The sequence below is a fragment of the Arachis ipaensis genome, chromosome B10 (genome assembly GCF_059453495.1).
Source record: "Arachis ipaensis isolate K30076 ecotype BB chromosome B10, ASM5945349v1, whole genome shotgun sequence".
NCBI classification, from domain to species: Eukaryota; Viridiplantae; Streptophyta; class Magnoliopsida; order Fabales; family Fabaceae; genus Arachis; species Arachis ipaensis.
The window spans coordinates 21,037,643-21,062,082 of NC_142435.1; the positions used below are offsets into that span (position 1 = coordinate 21,037,643).

Genomic DNA, 24,440 nt, shown 5'->3' on the forward strand with positions numbered 1-24,440 from the left:
TTACAGATGGCGGACAAATCTATGAAGCCTGCATACGGATTAGTGGAGAATATCTTGGTCAAAGTGGGTAAGTTCTTCCTCCCAGCAGATTTTGTGATTCTTGATACAGGGGAGGATGAGAATGCCTCTATAATTCTAGGAAGACTATTCCTAGCCACTGGAAGAGCTCTAATTGATGTAGAAGTGGGTGAATTAGTGCTTAGAGTGCATAATGAGCAACTAGTTTTTCATGTCTTCAAAGATGTACATTCAACAGGTGAAGAAGAGAGGTGCATGCAGGCTGAGCTTATTGATCCAAACCTTCAAGAACCCCCTGATGATGCACAGCAGAATTTGTAACTCAAACCTCCTGTGGTGACAACCGATAAAATTCTGCCTAACATCAAACCTAAGTTTGGTGTTGGAACTGCATCATCCACCAAGGAGGAGGTCCCAAAAAAGAAAAAAAATACCCAGAGGATGGAGAAACAAAAAGATCCCCACTGAAGGTTTCTCCCCAGGAATGAAGGTGGTGTTGACCAGCAATCCAGCATGGGTTTATATAGTAATCAGAATCCTCTCTCTGGAGCATACTAAGCTACGTTATGGAGACACAGGAAAGAAGTTCAAAGTAAGGGGTGAAGAGCTGAGCCCCTATGATCCTCCTCCTTAGAAGAGCTGACTGTCAAGCTAGTGACGATAAAGAAGCACTTGTCGGGAGGCAACCCGATAACTTCGTATCCTTAGCTATTTTTTGTAGTAGTAGTTTTCTTAGTTATTTTATTTTATTTTTATTGAGTTCTTACTAATTTTCTGATCATGCAGCTATGTTCTTCTAGAAACCGAACACCTCAAGCTATTTTTCAAAAAAAGGGGGGGGGGCACACGACGCGCAAGCGTCATTGACGCGAACGCATCAATCATGTGTGCGTAAAAAAATAAAAATTGACAGAGAGTTGCGCGGGAGTGGAGCTGGACTCATGCCTTTTGCACAAACGATCCCACGCGAACGCATACCCCACGCGTTCGCGTCGTTTGTGATTTTCGCAATTCACGCGGGCGCGTCACCGACGCGAACACGTGACCTGCAAATTTGACGTAAAAGAGCGTTTGGGCAGAGAGTTGTGCCGGCTTGGCGCAAGAAGTGTGCTAAAAGCACAAATTTGGTCACGCGGACGCGTGACTGACGCGTTCGCGTCAGTTGCACATATGGCCATCCACACGTGCGCGTGCATGACGCGAACGCGTCGTATGAAAATTTGGCTCCCAAGCCATGCGAACATAAAGTCACGCGGGCGCGCGGCTGGCTTCGCGCGAATCGCACAAAATCCAGGGCACGCGGACGCGTGCCTGACGCTAACGCGTCGTTATGAAGAATGCGCGACGTACGCGATCGCGTGCTGTACACGAACGCATCGTTTGCGCCGCCCAGTTTTCTTTCTCTCTCTCCCAATCCTAATTCTCTCTTATTCTCTTATCCTTTTATTTTTCTTTCATCTTAATATTTGTCTCTTTTTATTTTCAGTTCTTCTTTGCTTGAGGACAAGCAATCCCTTAAGTTTGGTGTTGACGCTTCGCTTATAGGTTTTCTGTCTATTCTTATGGCACCAAAGGGAGGCGAATCATCTTTACGGAGGAGCACAACCTGAAAAATAAAACGTCCGCTAGGATAACTAAGGTGGTTGAGTTCCTTTCATTCTATATTCCTTCCCGCTTTTACTATGTTATGTTCTGGTTTTCTGCTATTTTGCTTTGTTTGCTGCATGATCTTTTATTAGTTAGAATCCTAGGACTAGTTTAGTTTTCTCTTAATTGCTTAATTCTGAAAAGATGTCTCATGTATTACTCACTAAGCTTAAAAAAAATTACAGGAGTGATGTATTGCATGAGAAAATGGGTCTATATTGAAGAATATTCTTATTTACTTAAATGTGGTGGTATTTTCTATGATTCTGAATGCATGACATGAACAGTGCATATTTTTTATAGTGAACTTATGAATGTTAAAATTGTTGGCTCTTGAAAGAATGATGAAAAAAAGAGAAATGTTATTGATAATCTGAAAAATCATAAAATTGATTCTTGAAGCAAGAAAAAGCAGTGAAAAACACAAAGCTTGCGAAAAAAAATATATAGAAAAAAATATATACAAAGAGAGAAAAAGAAAAAAGCAAGCAGAAAAAGCTAATAACCCTTTAAACTAAAAGGCAAAGGATAAAAAAAATCCAAGGCTTTGAGCATTAATGGATAGGAGGGCCCAAAGGAATAAAATCCTGGCCTAAGCGGCTAAATCAAGATGTCCCTAACCATGTGCCTGTGGCGTGAAGGTGTCAAGTGAAAAGCTTGAGACTGAGCGGTTAAAGTCGTGATCCAAAGCAAAAAGAGTGTGCTTAAGAACTCTGGGCACCTCTAACTGGGGACTCTAGCAAAGCTGAGTCACAATCTGAAAAGGTTCACCCAGTTATGTGTCTGTGGCATTTATGTATCCGGTGGTAATACTGGAAAACAAAATTCTTAGGGTCACAGTCAAGACTCATAAAGTAGCTGTGTTCAAGAATCAACATACTGAACTAGGAGAATCAATAACACTATCTGAATTCTGAGTTCCTATGGATGTCAATCATTCTAAACTTCAAAAGATAAAGTGAGATGCCAAAACTGTTCAGGATTGCAGTTGTAAACCCCACTATAAAAGAAGACATGGGCTTAATCGAACTCTCATTCTCATGCAAATTCACATCCTAAGCTTATATTAGTTTTGGTTGCTTGAGGACAAGCAACAGTTTAAGTTTGGTGTTGTGATGCGTGAGCATCTTTCCTATCTTTTCCTAGTAAATTTGCATCTAATTTGTTGAGTTTAATTAAGAATTAATTATATTTTAGCCACTATGGATGCTATTTTGAGTTTTGTGAAATTTTATTTAATTTAGGTAGCATTCGGATGGATTTGATGAAGTTTCTGCAGAGAAAGAGAAGAAGCCAAGGAGATGACCAGCGAATACCGACGCGGACGCATGGCTCACACGACCGCGCGGAATGGAGGAAATCGCAATGACGCGATCGCGTGCCTGACACGAATGCGTGGACTGGAATCTGCACAAATGACGCGAACGTGTGGACGACGCGGACGCGTCACATGAGCGATCTGCAGAATTGATAGAAAACGCTGGGGACAATTTTTGGGCTGTTTTAACTCAGTTTTCAGCGCAAAAAACACAGATTAGAAGCTACAGAATGGACAAATCAAGTGGTCCCCACCCATCAGTTGAAGACTTGTTAATTAATTCGAATTTAAATTCAAATCTTAAATTAGAAAAAGATATTATTTTAAGTTTACTTTTAAATATTAGATTTTAAATTTATTAGGATTAGTTATAAAAAAGGATCTGATGCCATCAGATTGGGGGGTGATACATTTTATCAGAATCCTAGTTTTCTTCTCTGAACTATGAGCAACTAATCCTTCATTGTTAAGGTTAGGAGCTCTGTCTATTTCTATGGATTGATTTTATTGCTTTTTTTTTATTTTAATTCATGTATGGATTTATAATTTAAGAATTATTTTCGCTATTTATCTTATGAATTTGGGTGGAACGGAAGTATGACCCTCTTTCTATTTGAGTTCTTGTAAAACTTGGAAAAGTTCTTTACTTAAACAACAGCTTGAAAACAATTTCTCCCAAATTTTAATTATCTGGATTTAGCGGGATACGTGACATATAATCCTTTTATTTTTGGGTAATTAGAGTTTTTGTGGCATATAAACTAGAAATTGATTATCACCCTCTAATTGGAATTAATTGACCAAGGAATTGGCAGTTAATGAATTTTAGAGGAGACTAGGAAGGTCTAAGGAATTAGGGTCTAGTCACATACAGTTTGCCATAAATTAAATCCTGCATAATTAAATTAGTTAGTAAGAAAAGTTAATCCAGAAAAATAAATAACTCTGAAACCTTAACTATTTTCTCCATATTTTCTTCCTAATTTATTTACTTTACTATTTTAATTTCTGCACGATTGAATATTCAAATACTCTTTTCTGTTTGTCTAACTAATCCTATCAAACACTATTGTTGCTTAATCCATCAATCCTCGTGGGATCGACCCTTACTCACGTAAGATATTACTTGGTACGACCCGGTGTACTTGCCGGTAAGTTAGTGGGTTACAAATACCGCACCACCAGGCATGCTTTATGCCTTTCTATTGAACCATCCAGATTGAATTTCACACGAAAGACCTACTTGCAACCCACAACTTTCTTACTATTTAGGAGTTCAATTAAGCACTAAGTATGATTCTAGTTTAGAACTTTTAATTCTACTTGAATGGACTCTCTCCAGCAAGGTTGAATAGCAACCTCCTCATAAGTGCTAGGTTATGGGTTTTGTATAATGGCTAGTGAGATGTATTTGTAATTTGAACTTAGTTTATCATATGATAATTGTTGTGAAAAGGATATTTGATGAGGAAATTGCTAATGTAATATGTCTTTGCTATCATATAATGGTAACCTTACAAATAGGTTAGGTGTTACGCATGTCCATAGGTGTTGTGTGTGGTTGTAATGCAAGTGAAATATTTTCTTCAATCATTGTTAGATAAACATCTTTAGTAGTGAAATTGTGTTGAGGATTATGCAACGTCATATGCTGTAAAGTGCTTGCGTCATCTTTTAAATGCAGTTGTGCATTATCTAAATTTAGTTGTGCAGTGGAATCATTTTCAGAAAATGAGTTTTGATTTTAATTGATGATTTGTAAAATTTGATATTGATCTAGTACGAATGAATTATAACGAAATGGATCATGGAAATCTGATGGATACATAGATGCATTTAGGTGAATTACCTTGTTGTGTGCATATTTTAGAAAATAAAATTTCTCTTCATAAAATATGACATTTCTCAACACAAAAATTTGTTTAGTTTTTAGGTCAATAAGTATGAACCCTTTGGTTCCAATTTTAAAACCCGAAAATGCAGATTTTTTGGCTCTAGGATCCAATTTTGCTCAAGAGTGTCTTAGAATGGAAGCAAATGCCAAGTAGCCAAACACTCTTCAATATGAGAGATCAAATAGATTGCCATAGAGAAGAATATAAGGACTAATATCTATCAAAACAGTGCTTGAAAGTCTGTTTATTAAATATGTGGCATGAGCAGTTGAATATTGCCAACAACAATTTGAAATTTCATATTCACACAATAGTGCTCTAGTCACTTCTAATATGTGTTGCTCTAGTATTTTTATATATGAAAGTCTGAAGTGACATTCCAAATGAGAAAAATAGTTTTGTAGAAAGAATAATTTTGGCACAATGTCAGTTCTTATACACTTCACTTGTTTATTAAATTGCTCTTTGGCATAATTGACAAAATTTAAAACCAAATAAGATATTTTTTAATTGGATTTCATAGAGAAAATGTTAAGAAATATTTATGCCCTTCAGTTGATGAAACTAAAATTGGACTTTAGATGTCTATGTGAATCAAATCAAAATAGTCATTTATTTTTATAGTACTGTAATTAAAAGATAGTCTTTTCTAATTTGCCAAATGACATGAATCACATAGTAGCTTATTTACATTGCAATCTATGAATAAATAATCCTTTCTAAGAATTCTTAACCTATGCCAAGGTAAATATCCTAATCTATCATGCTAAATATTTTTATTTTGATGATGCTATGATGTGATTCACTGTTGCTAAGGATGATTCCTTGATTGAAATTGGTTGCTTACTCGTTGTGTATAATTCATCTCTAATCCAAACTTACTTATGCCAATCATCTTCAATATTGATTGATTTTAAATCTCACAATTTTTATCTTTGATTAACAATTGATATTTCAAATTTGAGATTAATTTTGAGACTGAAATCAATTTGAAATCAAAGGTTAGTATATACAACACATTTGTGAGATAAAACTATTTTGAAAAGATGGTAGTTCCAACAATGTTACTGATTGTGTTCACTATAAAAAAAAAGCTCTATGGTTACGTTAAAAAAGCTAGTGAAAAGGGTGACCAATAGGTATATGGTTACGATGTTTTCACCATGGCCTATTTTGGCGTGACTATAGGTCTATGGTCACAATTTTTTTTATCTATGGTTACAGTTTCTATGGTCACGGTTGCAGTGCCTAAATTCTGACACTTTAAGGCCACGTGTTTTTACCGTGACCATAGGTTACTCTATGGTCACGCGAAAAAACTGTGACCATAGCCTAATCTATGGTCACCCTTTTGTAAATCCGTGACCATAGCCTAATCTATGGTCACCCTATTTTAAAATCGTGACTATAGATTAGGTTATGGTCACCCTTTTGAAAAATCGTGACCATAGCCTAATCTATGGTCACGATTTTCGCATCACCATAGCCTATCTATGGTCACTCTATTTTAAAACTGTGACCATAGCTTAAAGTGGTAGTGTCTAATCATATTGGATAGGGTATATTTGTTTTATTTGATCGTGAGATAACTTACTTGTAACACCCTACCATACAGAGTCTTATGCTTAAGTCATAATTCCGAGATGGCAAGGTATTACGACCTCTAGAATTAAAATTTAGTACGTATAGTAGTATGAATGATTTATTATAACTAGGAGCCTTTGTAGAAAAAGGGGTAAACAAAAACCGTAACTCGAAAGTGCAACACTCCGATCGATAACGTAACGAACATGGATAAGCTAACGCGAGATTATATATATACAAAAGAGTGTCAAAAATGGGAATATCAAAACTCAAATCCGGATGCGAAGATAACCGGTCCGAGCATAGCAATATATACATAAAATAAAATAAGGAAACCCCAAAGGAAACCCAAAAGGACACAAAAACAAAGAATCTAGTCTCCAAAATCCCCTCTAAGAGGAGTCATCACAGTTTATATTATTCAATGGAGATAAAAGTATCTAAGAGAAATCATAAAATCAAAACAGAGTCCCGAGAATAAGGATCTTCGCTAATCCAGAAGTCTCCAGCATGCCTCAACGAGAAGCTTCGCGTCCTGCATCTGAAAACCACAAAATCCGCATGGGTGAGAACCAGAGGTCCCCAGCATGGTAACAGTTCCCCATATATAACATGTAATAATAGAGGAAAGCCGAAGGTAATCCTAGGACTTCCTCTAGATAAAATCAAAGATTATAAACAAGCTAAACCATAAGTGGCAACTGACTAAAGATCCTTCAGTCTAACTAATACTTCCCTTTCCAATTCTTTCAGACCTCCCAACTACCAGCAGGAGTATAATGTAGCAAACACAGCTAAATCAAATAAGAGATATACAAATAGGAACAGATAAGGCATTTAGACAATTAGCAAGTAATATGCAGTCAAATAGGCAATCTCAAATAATTCATATAGTTGCATATGATGAATGCCTGTCCCTAGTGGCTGATGATATCATCTGTCGGTTATGGAGCCAACCCGACAAGTCCTGGTAGCTAACCATTGGACTGTCCCTCTGTCGTGTCTCCCCAACTCGAGTTATACTCAATACAAATTTGATCATAATCATGATCCATATCCATCACCCTCACTGGTGAATATTTATGGGGGTGAGCTCATCCGGGGCTTTCACAGTGCCCGGCCACCCTGACGACATAGGGTCAAAAGAGCTTCGAGTCTCAACCTGGAGCACGTGGTGGCTAGCCACTGCTTCCTCCCAGGGAAACCCTCATCTCCGATAGTGGAAGTGCAAACATTCACAATTCATTCAATAGCATATATGCATTTATACTTAGCCATAATCATGGCTCCGCCGTAACACGGCAATAATCCAGCCATCCGGCTCACGGTTAAATCCATAACCAGCCAATTCATTAACAATTACGGCCCTTCGGCCCATGGCATAACAAGCACTTCCACCGCCATCCTCCACATCTCACATAATCATCTTTGATCCTCATTGATCATTCATTTTTCCCTTGCTTCACTCGCAAGTTACCACATTCACTAGCTCCTTGTCTCATTGCTAGGCATATCATAATGATTTAAGACATAAGTGGTGAGACCGGAGGCTTAGAAGTATGAAATTTGGCTTTTAAAACTCAAAAATCAACTTTGGAATGAAAACAGAGCCACGCGTACGCGCACTCCACACGCACGCGTGGATGGCTACAAAAATCATCGACGCGCAAGCGTCATACGCGCAGACGTGCAAATTGAAAAATAGCCAAACGACGCGTACGCGTCAGCTGTGTGTACGCGCGGGTACATTTGTGCCCCAGGCACAAAACTGGCACAACTCTGGCACAACTCTCGGGAAAATGGTTGGGCATTTGGTGCAGCGCATCGACGCGCCCGCGCACACCACGCGCACGCGTGGATGGTGCCTTCTTGAAGAATGGCGCGTACGTGCCAAGTGCGCCTACGCGCGGAGGGTCATTCTGCTAAAAATTTTCCAAGTTAAAAGCTGCAGAATTTACAGATTCAACCCCCAACCTTCCGACGGACATAACTTTCTCGTTTTAAATCGTTTTCCGCCCGTTCTTCCAACGGCATGGACATCCCGGATCCAATTTTATTTCTAAACAAGTTTGATACAAAACGGGGATTCATAGTCCAAGTTATGTCCCGTCAAAATATGCCCAAAAACCATGTTTTCATACAAAACCACAAGGTGCCATTTTCAAAACAAGCCATTTTCAAATCTTTTCAAAATCAACCAAAACATGCCAATTTTGCCTTTTTCGAAATCAATCAAAATGTATCAAAATCAACATTAAGCCATTCTCAACTCACACATTGACACTTTACCAAAATTTTCAAAACTACCGTCCAACCATTTTAACACTTCTCAATCAAATGGCTACAGGGCAAACACAATATCATATCACACATCCTTCCTCATCCCAATTTCCGATAATACCATTTCCAAATCAAACATCATTATACATAATCATCATCATACTCACCATCAACATGGTACCACCCACCAATTCAACCTCAATCATTCATCAAGCATATATCACAACATGCAGTTTCTCATATATCACACAATCAAGGCATCAATATTCATAATCACATATATGATCACATCATATATCTCAACCATTCAACAACATCATCAATTTAATTCCTATCTTAGGGCCTCTAGCCTAAGTATTTCCTACCATATTACATATTAGATACGAGAAACTGAGACCTTAGCCGATTTCCCAAGCTCAACCGGAGCACTTCCAAATCACTTGTCCACAAGTCCTCTAGGTCTCAACACCTCCAAGAACAGATTTTTTACCACCAAAAATCCCTTTTCAAGCTTTCCAAGGTCTCAATCAATCCCCAATATTCACATATACACAACCTAAGCCACAATCATCATATCCATACACAACATCTCAATACCAAAACATCATAGAACAACAAATTACACTAGGGTTGAGAATCTTACTACACCCAAGGTCTAAGGAGACAAGATTAACCTTCTTCTTCAAGAGAGTTGGGTCCTATAACATCAAAGAGCCCAAAATCTCAACATTTTTACTCATGAGACTTGAAATCAAAGCTGGAAATTTGAAGAGCAAAATGTGGCTTACCTCAAGATTGATTGTATGTAGAGCTCTCCGCGGTGAACGTGTGGCCGCAAACGGTGCGGCAATCAGAGTTCTAGATCAAAAGTTATGGTGGTTTGAAGATCAAGTGAGAGATAGAAGTTTGAGAGAGTGTTCTTCCCCTCCCTTCTTCCCCCTTTCAGCGTGTTTGAGTGATAAGTGAGGAGAGAGAGTGTTGAAATGAGTGTTTTAGGGTTTAGTTATGTTGGGTCAAGGGCCCACTTTGGGTCCGGTTGGCCTGATTTGGCCCGTTCGGTCCAATCTTGGTTTTATTTCTATAAAATTGGTACCGAAATTCTCGTCTCAATCTCCTCTATCATATTTAGCCATAAAAATTATATTTTTAGCTTTCTAAAATAAATTCCCATTTATGAGTTAATTAGCCATTAATTAACCGGGTCTTACATTACTTGCCTAAAAAGTCATGTGTTGACCTATTTAATGAGGTTTAAAAGGATTCCAGTGTAGACATAAGATTTCTAATGTAGATGTCAATCACTAAATAGAAGTTGTTATGGTTCTCTTTACATAGTATTAACTATTGATTGTGATATCGATGCTGTCTTTTTTTATTTTGTGATTGTGTAGGTCCTTTCTGAAGATAACTATCCTATCATATTTAAGACCTTAGAAGGTAAAAAAGTATTTCTCAAAGTGGATACCAAATATCTTGGTATAGACAAATACTTTGGAACCTTTCGGGTAAAAAGAATTTGTGATGATTCAGCTATCATTTCTATGTTTGAGTTTGCTGACATGAGGTGACACCTATTAAGGTTGTTCATTAATTTGCTTTTTGACTTTATTTGCTTTCTTGACTTTGATTTTTTTACATTCTATAACTATATAGTTGATTTGATTTTTTTTTTCTCTGAAAAGGATGTGGCTCTTCCTGTCTTTGGGTTAAATCCAGTTGAACCATCTAACACAAAGTATATTTCAACACATGATAATACTTTTACTCTGGGCAAAGAAGAAATTGTTCCTGGTCTTGATGATATTAAGATAGAAATGGATTCCTAAAAGCAAATAGTTGTCCATCAAGCTTTTGGTGATGGTGATCATAATGAGGTATTAAGTGATGACATTGAATCATTATTCCAGTTTGATGTTGGGAAAACTCGGGTATTTGTCTAAATAATTTGTTACAATTAGTTGATTTAATCTGTCATTGAATTGTTTCTTCTCTTCCTTCTTATTAATTAAGTATTACTTTCTCCTTTTGTGTGTTTAAGATCTTCTATCTCACCTTCTAGATAATTCAACCAAAATTGATGCGTCTAATATTTGTAATGATGCTATGCATTCCAAAGTAAAGTGAAATCTTGATGTGAATTTTCAAAATGCCTTGGATGAAACTATGGGTCCTTCCTCAAAGATTATCAAAGTTAAAGACCGTTAGGATAGATCTTTATCCATCATAAGCTGCTGGGTTAGGTCTACAAGGCTGAAATTCCGAATTAGTTCTTATCTTTGTTTTGTTGACTTATATTTTAAGTTTGTCCCTTTTTTTTAGATGTGTCCAAATTTTAGGAGAGCCATACTTATGTCTTGAATATTTTGGGTTAATGTTTAGTTTATGGTTTATCTACATGTATTTTGTCATACTGGTCATTGCTCTTTTTGATCTTTTGTCATGGTGTTTTGGATTAGAGAGGATTTGTTCTCATGTGGAATGTGCTCTGCTAAAGGTTGGACATATTGTCATGTATTTAGGGGTAAGGGTGTTCATGGGCCGGATGAAACCGGGTTTGTCCTAACCCAGATTTGGTCTAAAACATGTACCGGACCTATTTTTTATACCATAACCCGGTCTTAGACCCGATGAAACCTAAATACCTTTGGTCCATAATTATACCAAGTGAAAACTAGGCCTTTAAGGCATCAATAACAGGAGCAGGAGCAGGAGCAGCAAGATTTTCAGCTTCAATTTCCATTGTTTTGTTCTCCTCGGTGTTTTGTGGAGGAATACAATTATCTCCTTATCCCATTGTTCGTTATCTAAATAAAAAAATCAACAATAAATTTAGCAGTGATCAGCAACACATTAAAAGTTCAGCAATAATCAAAACAAAATCAGAACAATAATCAAATACTGAAACAGAAAGAACAATAAACACCTAATTAAAAGTTTCAAGAAACAAGAGTCAGAACAAAAATCAAAATTCCGATTAGAACAATAAACACCTAATCAAAATAATAACCAAATATTGAAACAAGAAGAATAATAAACACCTAATCAGAAGTTCCAATAATCAAAAGTCAGAACAATAATCAAAATTCTTATTAGAACAATAAACACCTAATCAAAACAATAATCAAATACTAAAACAGGAAGAACAATAAACACCTAATTAGAACAATAATCAAAATCCCTAATCAGAACATTAATTATTTATCTGAGTTTGAACAGAGGTCAGAGAAGAGAAGAAGAAAAAGATCAGCGATAGAGAAAAAGAGGATGACCAGAGGCAGCACCATCGTGACCGAGAGGGGAGAAGCAGTCGTCGTCACTGAGAGGCGAAAAGCAATGCAGTATCGTCGTGACTTTGAGACTGGTGAGTGGTGACGGGCACCGTGACAATGACTGGTGAAAGACAAAGAGAGGGCTGAGGGAGAAAGGGTGCGGCAGTTGGTGAGAGATAGAGAGGGAGAGCGGAAGGGTCGCGACACAATTTGTGAGCCATGAGGGGAAGAGCTGAGAGGGGACTGGGCTCTGAGGGTGCGTGGCTACGTCGAGTGCGTAGACAGAGAAGAGGGTTGTGTACGTGGCTATGTGCGCTACTTTGGATAACAGGAGAGGAGAAGTCTAGACTCTGGAGAAGTATGACATCACTGGGCTGGGATTGGGTGACCCGAGCTATGGCCCAGTCCCAATTTAGTAACTTTCCCATGTTTTATTTCCTCTCTCCAACCGGGTCAGTTTCGGGCAACTTCGGGTTCGGGCCAACATACCCTAAAATGCTTTGGGCCCGAACTAAAACGAGCCATGTACATCCCTATTTATGGGGACATAAACTATAGTCAAAGTGTGGAATTATAATCCCAGTATTGTTAATGTACTGAATTAAATGTAGTAAGTGTTATTATATTAATAACTCAGATAAAGCTGAAGATGACAATCCTGGGATCATTAGGCATCAGTTAGATCTTATTTTTGGCAAATTTTTGAATTGTCATTTTGATGAATATATAGATAAATGTAGTGGTTAAAGTATGTGGTCTATTTTGATTAATTTTGTAGTGTTTTAAAATTGTCTGAACCTTTTGGCAGAGATTACTCATTATTAGTGAAAAAATACCTACTAATACTTAATGTAAGGTCCCACATCGGTTGGGGAGGGGAACGAAGCATGCTCTATAAGGGTGTGGATACCTTTCCCTAGCATGACGCGTTTTGACGAGTGAGTGTGGGGGGCTTCAGCTATCATCCCTATCGTCAAAGGCAAAATCGTGAGGCCTTGTGTGCCAAAGCGAACAATATCGTGCTAACGGGTGGGCTGGACTGTTACACTTAATAGTTACTTATATATCAAAAAACTGTTTATGTTGTGAGTCTTGTTAATATATATTATAGAAATATATTAGCAACTTCATTGTATTAATTTGAAAAATGGTATTTCATCGAATAGTTGCAAATAAAACAAGTAAAAAAGATATCATAATAATGTTAAGTTATTATGTTTGCTAGCTGTTAAAAATCATACTTGATATGAAGATTATTACAAGAGGAAAAATTTAGTCTCGTGCAATGCAAGTACACGGATTTACTGCTATTGTAAGACCATCAATATCTCCAAAACAAACCCGTTCGTAAAAATAGTAATAACTTGTAGTTATAGTCCCTCATTGGAACCCAATACAAACTACACATAAGCAAAAGTCCTATTTCTCGTAATTAACTACTAACAAGTAATACTTAAAAAATGATAAATACATAATATTATATCCAATTCCATTGTTGTCCATATAAAATCAAGTTCTTGAAGTTATAAATAATATACTATCAACAACTACCTTTGAAAAGTAACTCAAACTCAGAATTGTCTCAAGACCTCTCATAAATTTGAGGGGGCAAAAAAGGACACAAGTCATAATACAATTGAAATAGTAAAATAAGAGAGTAATAGAAAAATTAAAATTAATTAATCAGCTGGAGACAATTAAGCATTATATTACTTAGCCTTAATAGATTTTGTTTTGTTTCCTTATATATAGCCCATTAGCTGGTTATATTCATATTGATCAAATACTCAATGAAATACTCAATAAAAGTCTCGGATCCTTTTTCAATTATGTCATATCTCTTCTTTTTCCTCTGCTTTACTCTTGGAGATAGACAAAGTCACTTCACTGGTCAATATTAAAGATAAACAACAACAACAACAACAACAACAACAACAACAACAACGTAATTTACTTTAATAAAATAATCAGCCAACAAAATTATAAAAATATTCTTATTCTAATTTGGTTATACGTCTGTCCTATTTGAATCTATATAAATCAAATACGTCAAATTCGATCTATACTTAAAAGGTTGAAATGTATAAATTGAATTCAGCTACTTCAATTAGTTTTTTAGGAGAGAGTATTTCGTTTTTAGAAATCTAGTATTTTGATGAAGATAAATCGAACGAGATTAATTTGATTTATACACGATGAGAGATAAAGGTAAATCGAATAAGGCCAATTCGATTTACTACGACTAATATACATTATAAATCGAAGTACCCTAGTTTGATTTAATCTTACATTGTCTATTTAAGATTCGACTTTCCTTCATACGATTTACTTTCACTTCTTCATTCCCACACATACACAAGAGAGAATTCAAAGGGCACAAACTTTAAAACTACTAGCATAGAGGATGATCCAGATCGTCTCTATTGGCTAGATAGAGTTATCCATGTTGTTAGTAGCATTAATATTGAGCAAGTGAGTACACAAAATTTTTTTTGTTCATGTTAAAATAGAAATATTAGAATTTCATCGTAACTTAGAATTATAATATTAGAAATGTTAGTTACATCAGTAATTTAAAATTGTTGATTAGAATTTTAAATTAAAAATGTTTGTAATAAGAGTGATTGATCATAGTTAAATTTAGATAGATAGTGATTATAGTTAAATTTAGATGGATAGTGATAGTGGTAATAATAGTTAAATTATAATTGTTGGAATTTGATTTCTATAAATAGGATTAGAGTAGCTATGTGATGAAGACACTAAGATTGAATTTTGTATGTAATGACATGATTGGACATTAACTTTTTAGGATAAGATTATCATTATTTTTAATGAAAAGTAGTTAATAAATGATTATAACTAAGATATTACATATTTTTCTGTCAATGGATTACAAATAATATTAAATTATTTATTGATTGTGTAAAGTTTGTTTGATTTACTTTCATTAAATCTTACATTTTCAAAACGAAACACTCTCTCTCCTAAAATACTAAATCGAATTGGTTTAATTCAATTTACATGTTTTGAGCATAAATCAAACTTGACTAATTCAATTTATGTGTAAATTTGTAAATCGAGCTTGGCTAATTTGATTTATATAAATTAAAATAGTACAAGCATATAACCAAATTCTAATCAGGACATTTGTGTAACTTTGGATTCCAATCATTTTATTAAGGTAAATTATCCTAAATAATAATACAATAATTTATTAAAAATAAATATGTATATTCAATTCAATAATGCTCCGCATCTAAATTATATTAGCAACTAAGTCCAACCAAGTCATTTACACACATGCGTGCACGTGTTTTTTTTTTTATTGTGCTCCTGTTGCCGCTTCTTCTTCTTCTTCTTCTTCCAAATTCGCACACACAGGTTCTTCTTTCCCCCTCCTCTTCTCCTCCTCCTCTTCCTCCTCTTCTCCTCCTCCTCCTCCTCCTCCTCTTCCTTCTTCTTGTTCCTTCTTCTTCGCGTGTTTTCTCCACATCGTCATTCTTTTATTGCTGCTGTTATTGTTGCATTTTTTTCTTTTCTTCTGCCTCTCCTTGATGATTTTGCAGCATTATGTGTTTTGAATTGTGCAGAACAACGAGACCAAATGTACCTTAATTTCTCATAAATGAACCGGAATTACATCTAAAATTAACCGAAAATTTGAATTTGAATAGAATGCATGAGTTTCTGAGTTTATAGAATGCACAATTTTCGGTTCATTTGTTATCATACAGTGGTGTTGTTATAATAATATTTCGGTTCATTTGCAATTCAGGTGTGTTGTCGATGAACAATTTGTCCCAATGGTTAGGATGACTTTCAAGACAAATTAAATGAAATAGAATGAAATCTAATAGAATTGAATAAAGTGATAATGAATAATTTCATTCTTCTTTGCTAAAAAAAGACTCAATCATCAATAAAAACACATCAAATTCATTTTTGGACTCAAATGAACCTCAATTAAACTAAGAAATGAACCAAAATTACTTGAAGAATAAAAAATTTGATCAACACTTATCAGCAGCATCAAATGAATCTCAATTAACACACAAATGAACCAAAATCAATTCAGATTTAAACAAGCAGTCAAAAAAACTCAATTGTCAACAAAAACAAATCAAATTCATTTCTGTATCCAAATAAACCTCAATTAAACTAAGAAATGAACCGAAATTACTTAAGGAATAAAAAATTTAGTCAATACTTATCAGTAGCATCAAGTGAACCTCAATTAACACACAAATGAACCAAAATTAATTCAGATTTGAACAAGCAGTCAAAAAGACTCAATCATCAACAAAAACGCATCGAATTCATTTTTGGATCCAAAAACCTCAATTAAACTAAGAAATTAACCAAAATTACTTAATGAATAAAAATTTTGGTCAATACTTATCAGCAACATCAAGTGAAAAAACATGAAAAATTAAACAAAGAAGAAGAAACGCATAATGCTACAAAATCACTTGATGTATTTGGATGTGTTTTTGTTCATAATTCAATTTTGTCTGTGTGCTTGTTTTTGAACTCAATTATTAAGTAATTTCGGTTAATTCTGGATTTAAATAAGGTGCACTTGATCTATGCTTGTTTTTAAACGAGTTTGTTTGTGTATTGTCATCATTCAGTAATTTCGGTTCATTCGAAATTTAATTTTTGGTTCATTCTGGATGTAATTTCAGTTCATTTCTGAGTAAATTTCTAATCATTCAATTTTGTTTGTGTGCTTGTTTTTGAACACAATCATTAAGTGATTTCGGTTCATTCTAGATTTAAATAAGGTGCACTTGGTCTGTGCTTGTTTTGAAATGAGTTTGTTTGTGTATCATCATCATTAAGTAATTTCGGTTCATTCGGAATTTAATTTTTGGTTCATTTTAGATGTAATTTCGGTTCATTTCTGAGTGAATTAAGGTGCATTTAGTCTCGTTATTATGCACAATTCAAAACACATAATGCTACAAAATCACCAAGGAGAGGAGGAAGAAAAAAATGCAACAATAACAGCAGCAACAAAAGAATGACGATGAGGAGAAAATACGCGAAGAAGAAGGAACGCGAAAGAGGAGGAGGAGGAATGCGAAGAAGAAGAAGATGACGATGATGACAACGATAACGTACCTGCGCGTATGATTGTGTACTAAAAATATAAACCTTTTTTGTACATAATTATTTTTATAATGACCTACAAATATGGTCAAAAAAGAGTTAAGTTCCTCCTAAAGGTATTGGGCTAAAAGGATGGAACCCAAAATAACACCTTGAGGAGTTGAATTTCTCTTCAGTGGGAACTATATTGGTGGAAGTGGATTGGTTGAATTTGGAGTGTAAAGGTGTCATCTAGTTGAAAGAAAACCAAACTAGATGTCCCTTCACTAATGTCACATGTCAGGAGCTTTAGTTTAACGTGTGGGAATCAACTTCCTACCCTTTTCAGTTGACAAGACTTGAGGTGATCCCAAATACCTAAAGATATTTTGGAAAGAGCAGTAAACCAAATGTCAGACTAAAACCATTGGCCAAGGGGTGTCCTCTTCATCATGGTTTTACGCTATAAAAAGGACCTCAAGCCACCTCTGTAAATCATCTTTTTACTTTACTTTTCATCCTTCATCCTTCACTCTCACTCTTCACTTTCACCTTGATCATCTTCTTCTTCATAGACCCTGAAACCCTTTTCATCCTTTACTTTCACCTTCACCTTCATCCTCTTCTGAGAGCTTCTCTTCTCTGTAAACCATTTCTGTCCACTGTAAACAAAGCTCATTCATCCTCTTGTGACATTAGTGGAGGTCTCAACACTTGTTCTCCCACCTCTCTTCCTCACTATTAGTTCTTGTATTGTTTATTTGCCATTAACAGAAGTGTCTTCCTCACAAGTTTACTTACCCCTAATCTCTCACCTTAACTATTATTTTTTCACTTAATCTATTTTTCACGAAACTCACCCGAATCATCTGGCGACTCCACTGGGGAGGAACACTTCGACGTGATGGCTGAATCTAGCAATACTCATCCTAGGCAGAATCGACCACCTAAGCGACGCTCAATAACTCCTCGGGATCTCAACCTCAGTTTGGTATCACCTCAAGACGAGGACGGGCACAACTAAGAAGAGGAACACATGGAGCAGCAGAATCTGGGTGCAGGAGGAGAAGGAGCTCATGCCCATGCCAATTTCTTCACACCCCATGCTGGAGGTACCACTGGCATGCACACTTATGTAACCATTCCTGCTCATGTATACAACTATATGATAGACAACGAAAAAAAGATGCAAGCTTTGATCACGAAAATGATGGCTAGAGATCAAACGAGGTATAGAACCCCCTCACCGCCTCCATTCGTGAACCAGGAGAATATGGAGGAAGACGAGAACACCCCAGTCACTCGTAGGGAGTTGGCACGTATTCTAAAGGGAAAAGGAGAAGCAAGTGAGCCCAGTTGGGAGATAAGTCCACCATTCGGGCATCATATCTTGGCGAAACCATACCCTAAGGGGTACCAACCACCTACCTTTCGTAAATTTGATGGTACTGGAAGTGCCAAAGAACACATCCTGTCATTCTTGGATGATCTCGGGGTGTTCACGAACCACCAGGAGCTCAAGATCAAGGAGTTCTCAAAATCACTGACAGGAAGGGCATTCACGTGGTATTGCAAGTTGAAAGCCAGTAGCATCAACACCTGGGAGCAATTAGTAACGGAGTTCTGCAACAAGTTCCTGGAAGAGGAACCCTCCATGCACATCATGGACCTGGGGAGAGTGAAACAGAGACAAGGAGAAGGATTGGTAGCGTTCGTCAAGAGGTACAGAAATCAAGCTTTACTTTGTATAGACACTCTCCCAGAGCCACAATTGGTGTACGGGTGTATTAGAAATGTGGAAGATGGATCCCAAATTTATCTTTCTATGAGCAACATAAACACTTTCTCTGAGCTCTTAAAGAGAGCATCTGACATAACAGAGGCAATGAAGCGCAATGGAAGGAGATATAAAGAAGTTTCTCCTCTGGAAGTGTGTGCTGCTGATGGCAGGGGCAGAAGGAGTTCCTATTCTAAGGGTGTTAAGAAAAGCAGTCCTCCACCCCCACTACCTCTCTCCAAAGCTCAGGCCATGGTTGTCGTAAATGGATGGTTTGAGGATGGAACATTAAACCCCAGAACAGATAGAGAGTCACCAACATCTGAAGACTTGAGAGATCCAAGATATTGCATGGTGCACCGCAATAAGGGCCATGGGTTAACCGGTTGTTATGTGGTGAGGACGATGTTTCATAGGCAAGTGAAGGAAGGGAAGATACTCCTAAATGGGGAACAAAACCAAGAAGGAGTAAAAAGCACTCCTTTTCCTCAACATGATGTTGGAATGATAGGCATTGAAGGAGAGGTAATGCTGACAGAGATCGTAGATGAAGCAGAAGAGATGGTTACCATGGAGTAGTCCTTGGATGAAGACGCCTTGACAAGAGGTCTTTTGAAGTCTCGAGGTTGTAGAATCATGTTCAACCAACTTGGCTTGGAACCCCACATTTAGAAAGAGGTGGCCAGAGCTCTAATAGGATCATTCAGAAGCATGAAAAAGGTTTTGGGGGCATCAACGCTCAGCTCACAAGATTAGCAAAGGCCCATGCAAACGCCCTGGTGTTTCGGGACCCTGACTCATTTAATGGGGAGTTCTACCATAATAAACCATTGTATGTGAAAGCAGTGGTAGAAGGCATGAAGGTCAGAAGGGCCTTGGTGGATGCTGGATCAGGGGTAAACATTATACCCACTCATATATTTCTAGAAATGGGAGGTTCTGCTGATCAGATAAGGCCTACTCAAGTCAGGCTCAATGCTTTTAATGGAGTGGGTGTGAAATCTAGAGGGTGTGTTAATGCTGTCTTGGAGGTTGGCCCCATAAAGACCAATAATAAGTTTCATGTGGTGGATGGAAGCTCTAGCTACCACATCCTACTGAGACGTCCATGGATTCATTTACATCGGTGCGTTCCTTCAAGTTGGCATCAATGCATAAAGTCTAGCTGGAGAGGGAAGGATATTAGCATCTCAGCCACTGTAACACCCTTTGATGCGGGAGAAGCACATTTAGTGGATGCGAGTTTCTATGAAGAGCTTGCATTACCAGGGGTCAACAAAATAAGGCCTGTGCAGGAATGCATCATTGGAACACCCAGACAAAAAGCAGTACGGAAGGACACCCTGAGGGAGGAAGAACCAAAAGAAAACACCAAAAAACGAGCAACAGCAATCGAAGACCTAGGACTTCGTAAGGAAATTCTCCCAGGTGGAGGATATCGGTGGTGTATCCTATAGGAACTCGGGGGTCCAGCGGAGGAAAATTACCAGAACTCCCCTGGCCCCGACATCCTAAGTATACAAGAAAAAGAACATCTGCAAAGCAGCATAGAAAATGCCCCTTTCCAACTCAAGATGAAGCAAAGCAGAAGGAGGAAGAGTTGGAAGAGATTAATTTAGGGACTGAAGAACACCCGAGGCCTTTGTTCGTGTGTAAAACTCTAGGGGAGAAGGAGAAAAGGGATTTGATAGCATTATTAACAGAGTTCAGAGATGTGTTTGCTTGGAACTATGATGAAATGTCGGGGTTAGATCCAAACCTGGTAACCCACAATTTAGCCGTGAGGAAAGGAGCAACTCCTGTCAAGCAAGCTCCTAGAAAATTCTCCAATGAAATAGAAGCTCAAGTAAAGAAAGAAATCGAAAAGTTACTCGCAGCCAAGTTTGTCAAACCAATACAACACCCCTCTTGGTTAGCCAACATAGTGCCAGTGAAAAAGAAGAATGGGCAGATCCGGTGTTGTGTGGATTTTAGAGATCTAAACAGAGCTTGTCCTAAGGATGATTTTCCTTTGCCAGATGTCGATAGAATGGTAGATGCTACAGCCGGATTTGAGAGGTTCTCCTTCATGGATGGATTTAGCGGGTACAACCAAATTAGAATGGCTCCGGGAGATGAAGAAAAGACAGCATTTTGAACACCCGTAGGTAATTTTTACTATACTATCATGCCTTTTGGCCTAAAGAATGCTGGAGCAACCTACCAAAGAGCCATGACTGCTATATTCCATGACATAATGCATCACTTTGTAGAAGACTATGTAGACGATTTGGTTGTCAAGTCAACATCCGAGAAGCAACACACAGAACACCTCAGAGCTGTGTTCACTAGATGCAGAAAGTATAGACTCAAGATGAACCCCATGAAATGTGCCTTCGGGGTGTCATCTGGAAAGTTCTTGGGATTCAGAGTCCACAAAGGAGGCATTTCAGCTGACGAGGATAAGATTAAAGCTGTCCAAGACATGGAACCTCCGAAAGACATCAAGGGACTTCAGAAGTTCATAGGCAAGCTGGGGTACATTCGAAGGTTCATACCAGCATTAGGGGAGCTCTTAGGACCCCTAAGATCTTTGTTGAAAGAGAAAAACACCTTTACGTGGGGACAACACCACCAAGCTATGATGGACAAGATCAAGAACGTTCTCACGTCCACTCACACCATGACTTCCCCTCAGCCTGGTGCACCATTGAAGGTATACTTAGCGGTAGGAGAAGAAGCAGTTAGTGGGTTAATTGCACAAGAAGGTGAAGGCAAAGAGAAACCCATTGCTTATGTTAGCAGAGCCATAAAAGGGCCGGTACTCTTCACCAGAGAAACATTGTCTCGCTCTGGTGTACATCTCACAAAGATACCGACACTACTTTCAAGCACACCAAGTAGAAGTCGTATCGAAAAATGAAGGTATCAGATTTTTAATTGAAAAGCCAATGTTGACTGGAAGAATGAGTCGTTGGGCACTCCTAATAAGCGAATATGATGTAAAATTGGTGACACCTACCACCATTAAGAGCCAAGCTTTGGCTGACCTCTTGTCGATCTGTCCTGAAAAAGCAACGATTGAAGAGTTGCCAAATCAGATTCCAGGAATAATAGAGACTATTTATGCTTGCAATGAAGAAGAAACATGGACCCTCATGTTTGATGGAACACCCTCGAATCCTCAAGGAGGAGCAGGAGTCGTCCTTACAGACTCCCATGGAAGAAATCTGTCATTCATGTTTCGATTGGATTTCTCTTGCACCAACAATGAGGCAGAGTATGAAGCGCTAATGCTCGGTCTAAAGATGGCTCAAGAAGTTGGTATCAAGAAACTCCATGTCAAAGGAGACTCCAACCTAATAATACAACAAATCCTAGAAGGGTATGGCACGAAGGAAAGAAGTCTGGCCTTATGCAGAGAGCAAGTGTGGCGCATGATGAAGGTATTTGATAAGATCTCATTTGAGCATGTACCCCGAACAGAAAACAAGCATGCGGATGCTTTAGCAACATTGGGGAGTAGAGTCACTATTCAAAATGGACAACATACTTTGGAACACCGGGTAGCTGAAAGTCCTGCCAGAGAAGAAGGAAAGTCTGTGGAAGAAAAAAACCAATGATTGGCAAACGCCTATACGTGAACAGCTCAGAACGCTCAACATCACCAAAGAAACAAGAGGATTTTGCCTCCTCAATGGGCAAATGTTCAAAAAAAGCAATGATGGACTCCTCATGAAATGTGTAGGAGAAGAAGAAGGGAAAGAAAAAGCAGAACAACTGCATGGAACCACTTGCAGAGAAGAAGGCCCCGGTTTGTACCGAAGGCTCCAGAGGTGAGGTATTTATTGGCCGAAAATGAAGTTTCATTGTGATGAATTACAGGCTTCCTGCAAGGCTTGTCAAGAAACAAAAGAAAGCATGCAGATATGTAATGTTCACAATTGGCAACAACCCATCGTAGAGTACCTCGATGCTGGATTTTTGCCTTCAGAGAAAATAGAAGCTGAGAGATTGAAGAAGAGATCAAAACGTTACTTCTTGCAAAAAGGTGAGTTGTTCAAAAAGAGTTTTACCGGAGAGATGCTAAAATGCGTTCGAGATGAAGAAAAAGATAAAGTCTTGGAAGAAGTCCATCAAGGAGTATGTGGGAGACACCAAGGAGGAAGGGCCTTATGGTATGAACTCATCAGGATTGGCTATTACTGGCCAAAAATGAAGGAAGATGCAATCAACTGGGCCAAAAGGTGTGTACAATACCAAAAGCATGCAAACTTGATACATGCGCCAAGCGTGCAGAAGAACAGCCTCAAAACACCATACCCATTCCATACATGGGCGGTAGATTTTGTGGGACCAATCAACCCCCATCAATGGAGAAGAAATGGATTCTAGTTGCAACAGAAAGCTTCACCAAGTGGGTGGAGGCTGTCGTTGTCAGGGAAGCAAATGCTGAAGCAGTAGTGAGATTTATCAAAGAAAATATAATATGTAGGTTCGGGCTGCCAAGTGTTCTAGTGTCCGATAATGGAACCCACTTTGTTAACCAAAGAGTGTGGGGTGTTCTTGAACAATACCAAATCAAACATCACAAGTCTTCCCCCTACTACCCGCAAGGCAATGGCCAGGCAGAGGCTACTGACAAGAGCCTTTTGAAAATACTCACAAAGATGGTGACCGATGCTCATAAAGATTGGAGTGAATACTTACCACTTGCTCTTTGGGCTTACAGAACAACTAGACAAGGAACAACCGGAGTAACGCCTTTCTCGTTGGTTTATGGGGTTGAAGTTGTACTGCCAACAGAGATTGAAGTACCCACCACTAGGATGTTGTTAGACGAGGCAAGGGATCGTGAAGCTGAGTTGCAAGAATTGGAAGAAAAAAGAGAAGTTGTGGGAAGCAAGATGGAAGAATACCACCGGAGACTAGCGTTAGCTTACGACAAGCATGTTCAGCCCAGGGTGTTCCTAGAGGGTGATCTGGTGCTAAAATCAGTAGACGTAGTAATGAGGAAGATGTCTTTGCCAAAATGGGCTCCCAAATAGGAGGGTCCTTACATTGTTTCTGAAGTACACCCCCAACGGACACTGTATCCTGCTGGACCCAGATCATGGAACAACCACTGACCCCATCAATTTTAAGTATGTCAAGAAATACTATGCCTAATTTCAGCTTTAGTAATTCAAATTTCAATTCCAAAAGGCTTCTTTATCAAGAGCCAATGTTTATGTTATATTATTCTGCAAGCATCCTACAATACATGAGAAAACTGCTTTAGCAATCATACACTCAAGAAATGCGAGTGATGCATCTTAAGAAATTTGCAGTACAAAATAGTTCCAAAAAAGTGAAGTGTCCCACCCTCCAAGCTCCTAAAAAGAGTCGAGCATAAATAGGGCAAGAAAGTTATGGGTACCTTCCTTTTCTTTGCCTAAAAAAAAGGCAGAAAAAATTAGCAGTAGATAATCCTGCTCATCTTAAAATCATACCCTCCCCCTGCAAAAAAAAATGTGTGTATCCAAAATAAAATGATCACATAAGCAAGTAAAGCCCCTGGAGGAGTATGCATATTATTA

At 37.9% G+C, this 24,440-nt stretch overlaps 1 protein-coding gene across 1 annotated transcript; it reads left to right on the forward strand.

The window, feature by feature from the left end:
* The first annotated feature begins 21,812 nt into the window (after positions 1-21,812).
* LOC107620303 (uncharacterized) lies at positions 21,813-23,909 on the forward strand. The gene is made up of 4 exons (XM_016322484.1): positions 21,813-22,427; positions 22,610-22,702; positions 22,747-22,912; positions 23,083-23,909. The coding sequence occupies exons 1-4, from the start codon at positions 21,813-21,815 to the stop codon at positions 23,907-23,909; spliced, it is 1,701 nt and encodes a 566-aa protein (XP_016177970.1).
* Positions 23,910-24,440: the final 531 nt, after the last annotated feature.

Coding starts and splice junctions, on each gene's coding strand:
- LOC107620303 (XM_016322484.1), top strand. CDS start 21,813: ATGTTGACTGGAAGAATGAGTCGTTGGGCACTCCTAATAAGCGAATAT. Junction 22,428..22,609: donor AACATACTTTGGAACACCGG/GTAGCTGAAAGT, acceptor TGAAATGTGTAG/GAGAAGAAGAAGGGAAAGAA. Junction 22,703..22,746: donor CCGAAGGCTCCAGAGGTGAG/GTATTTATTGGC, acceptor GATGAATTACAG/GCTTCCTGCAAGGCTTGTCA.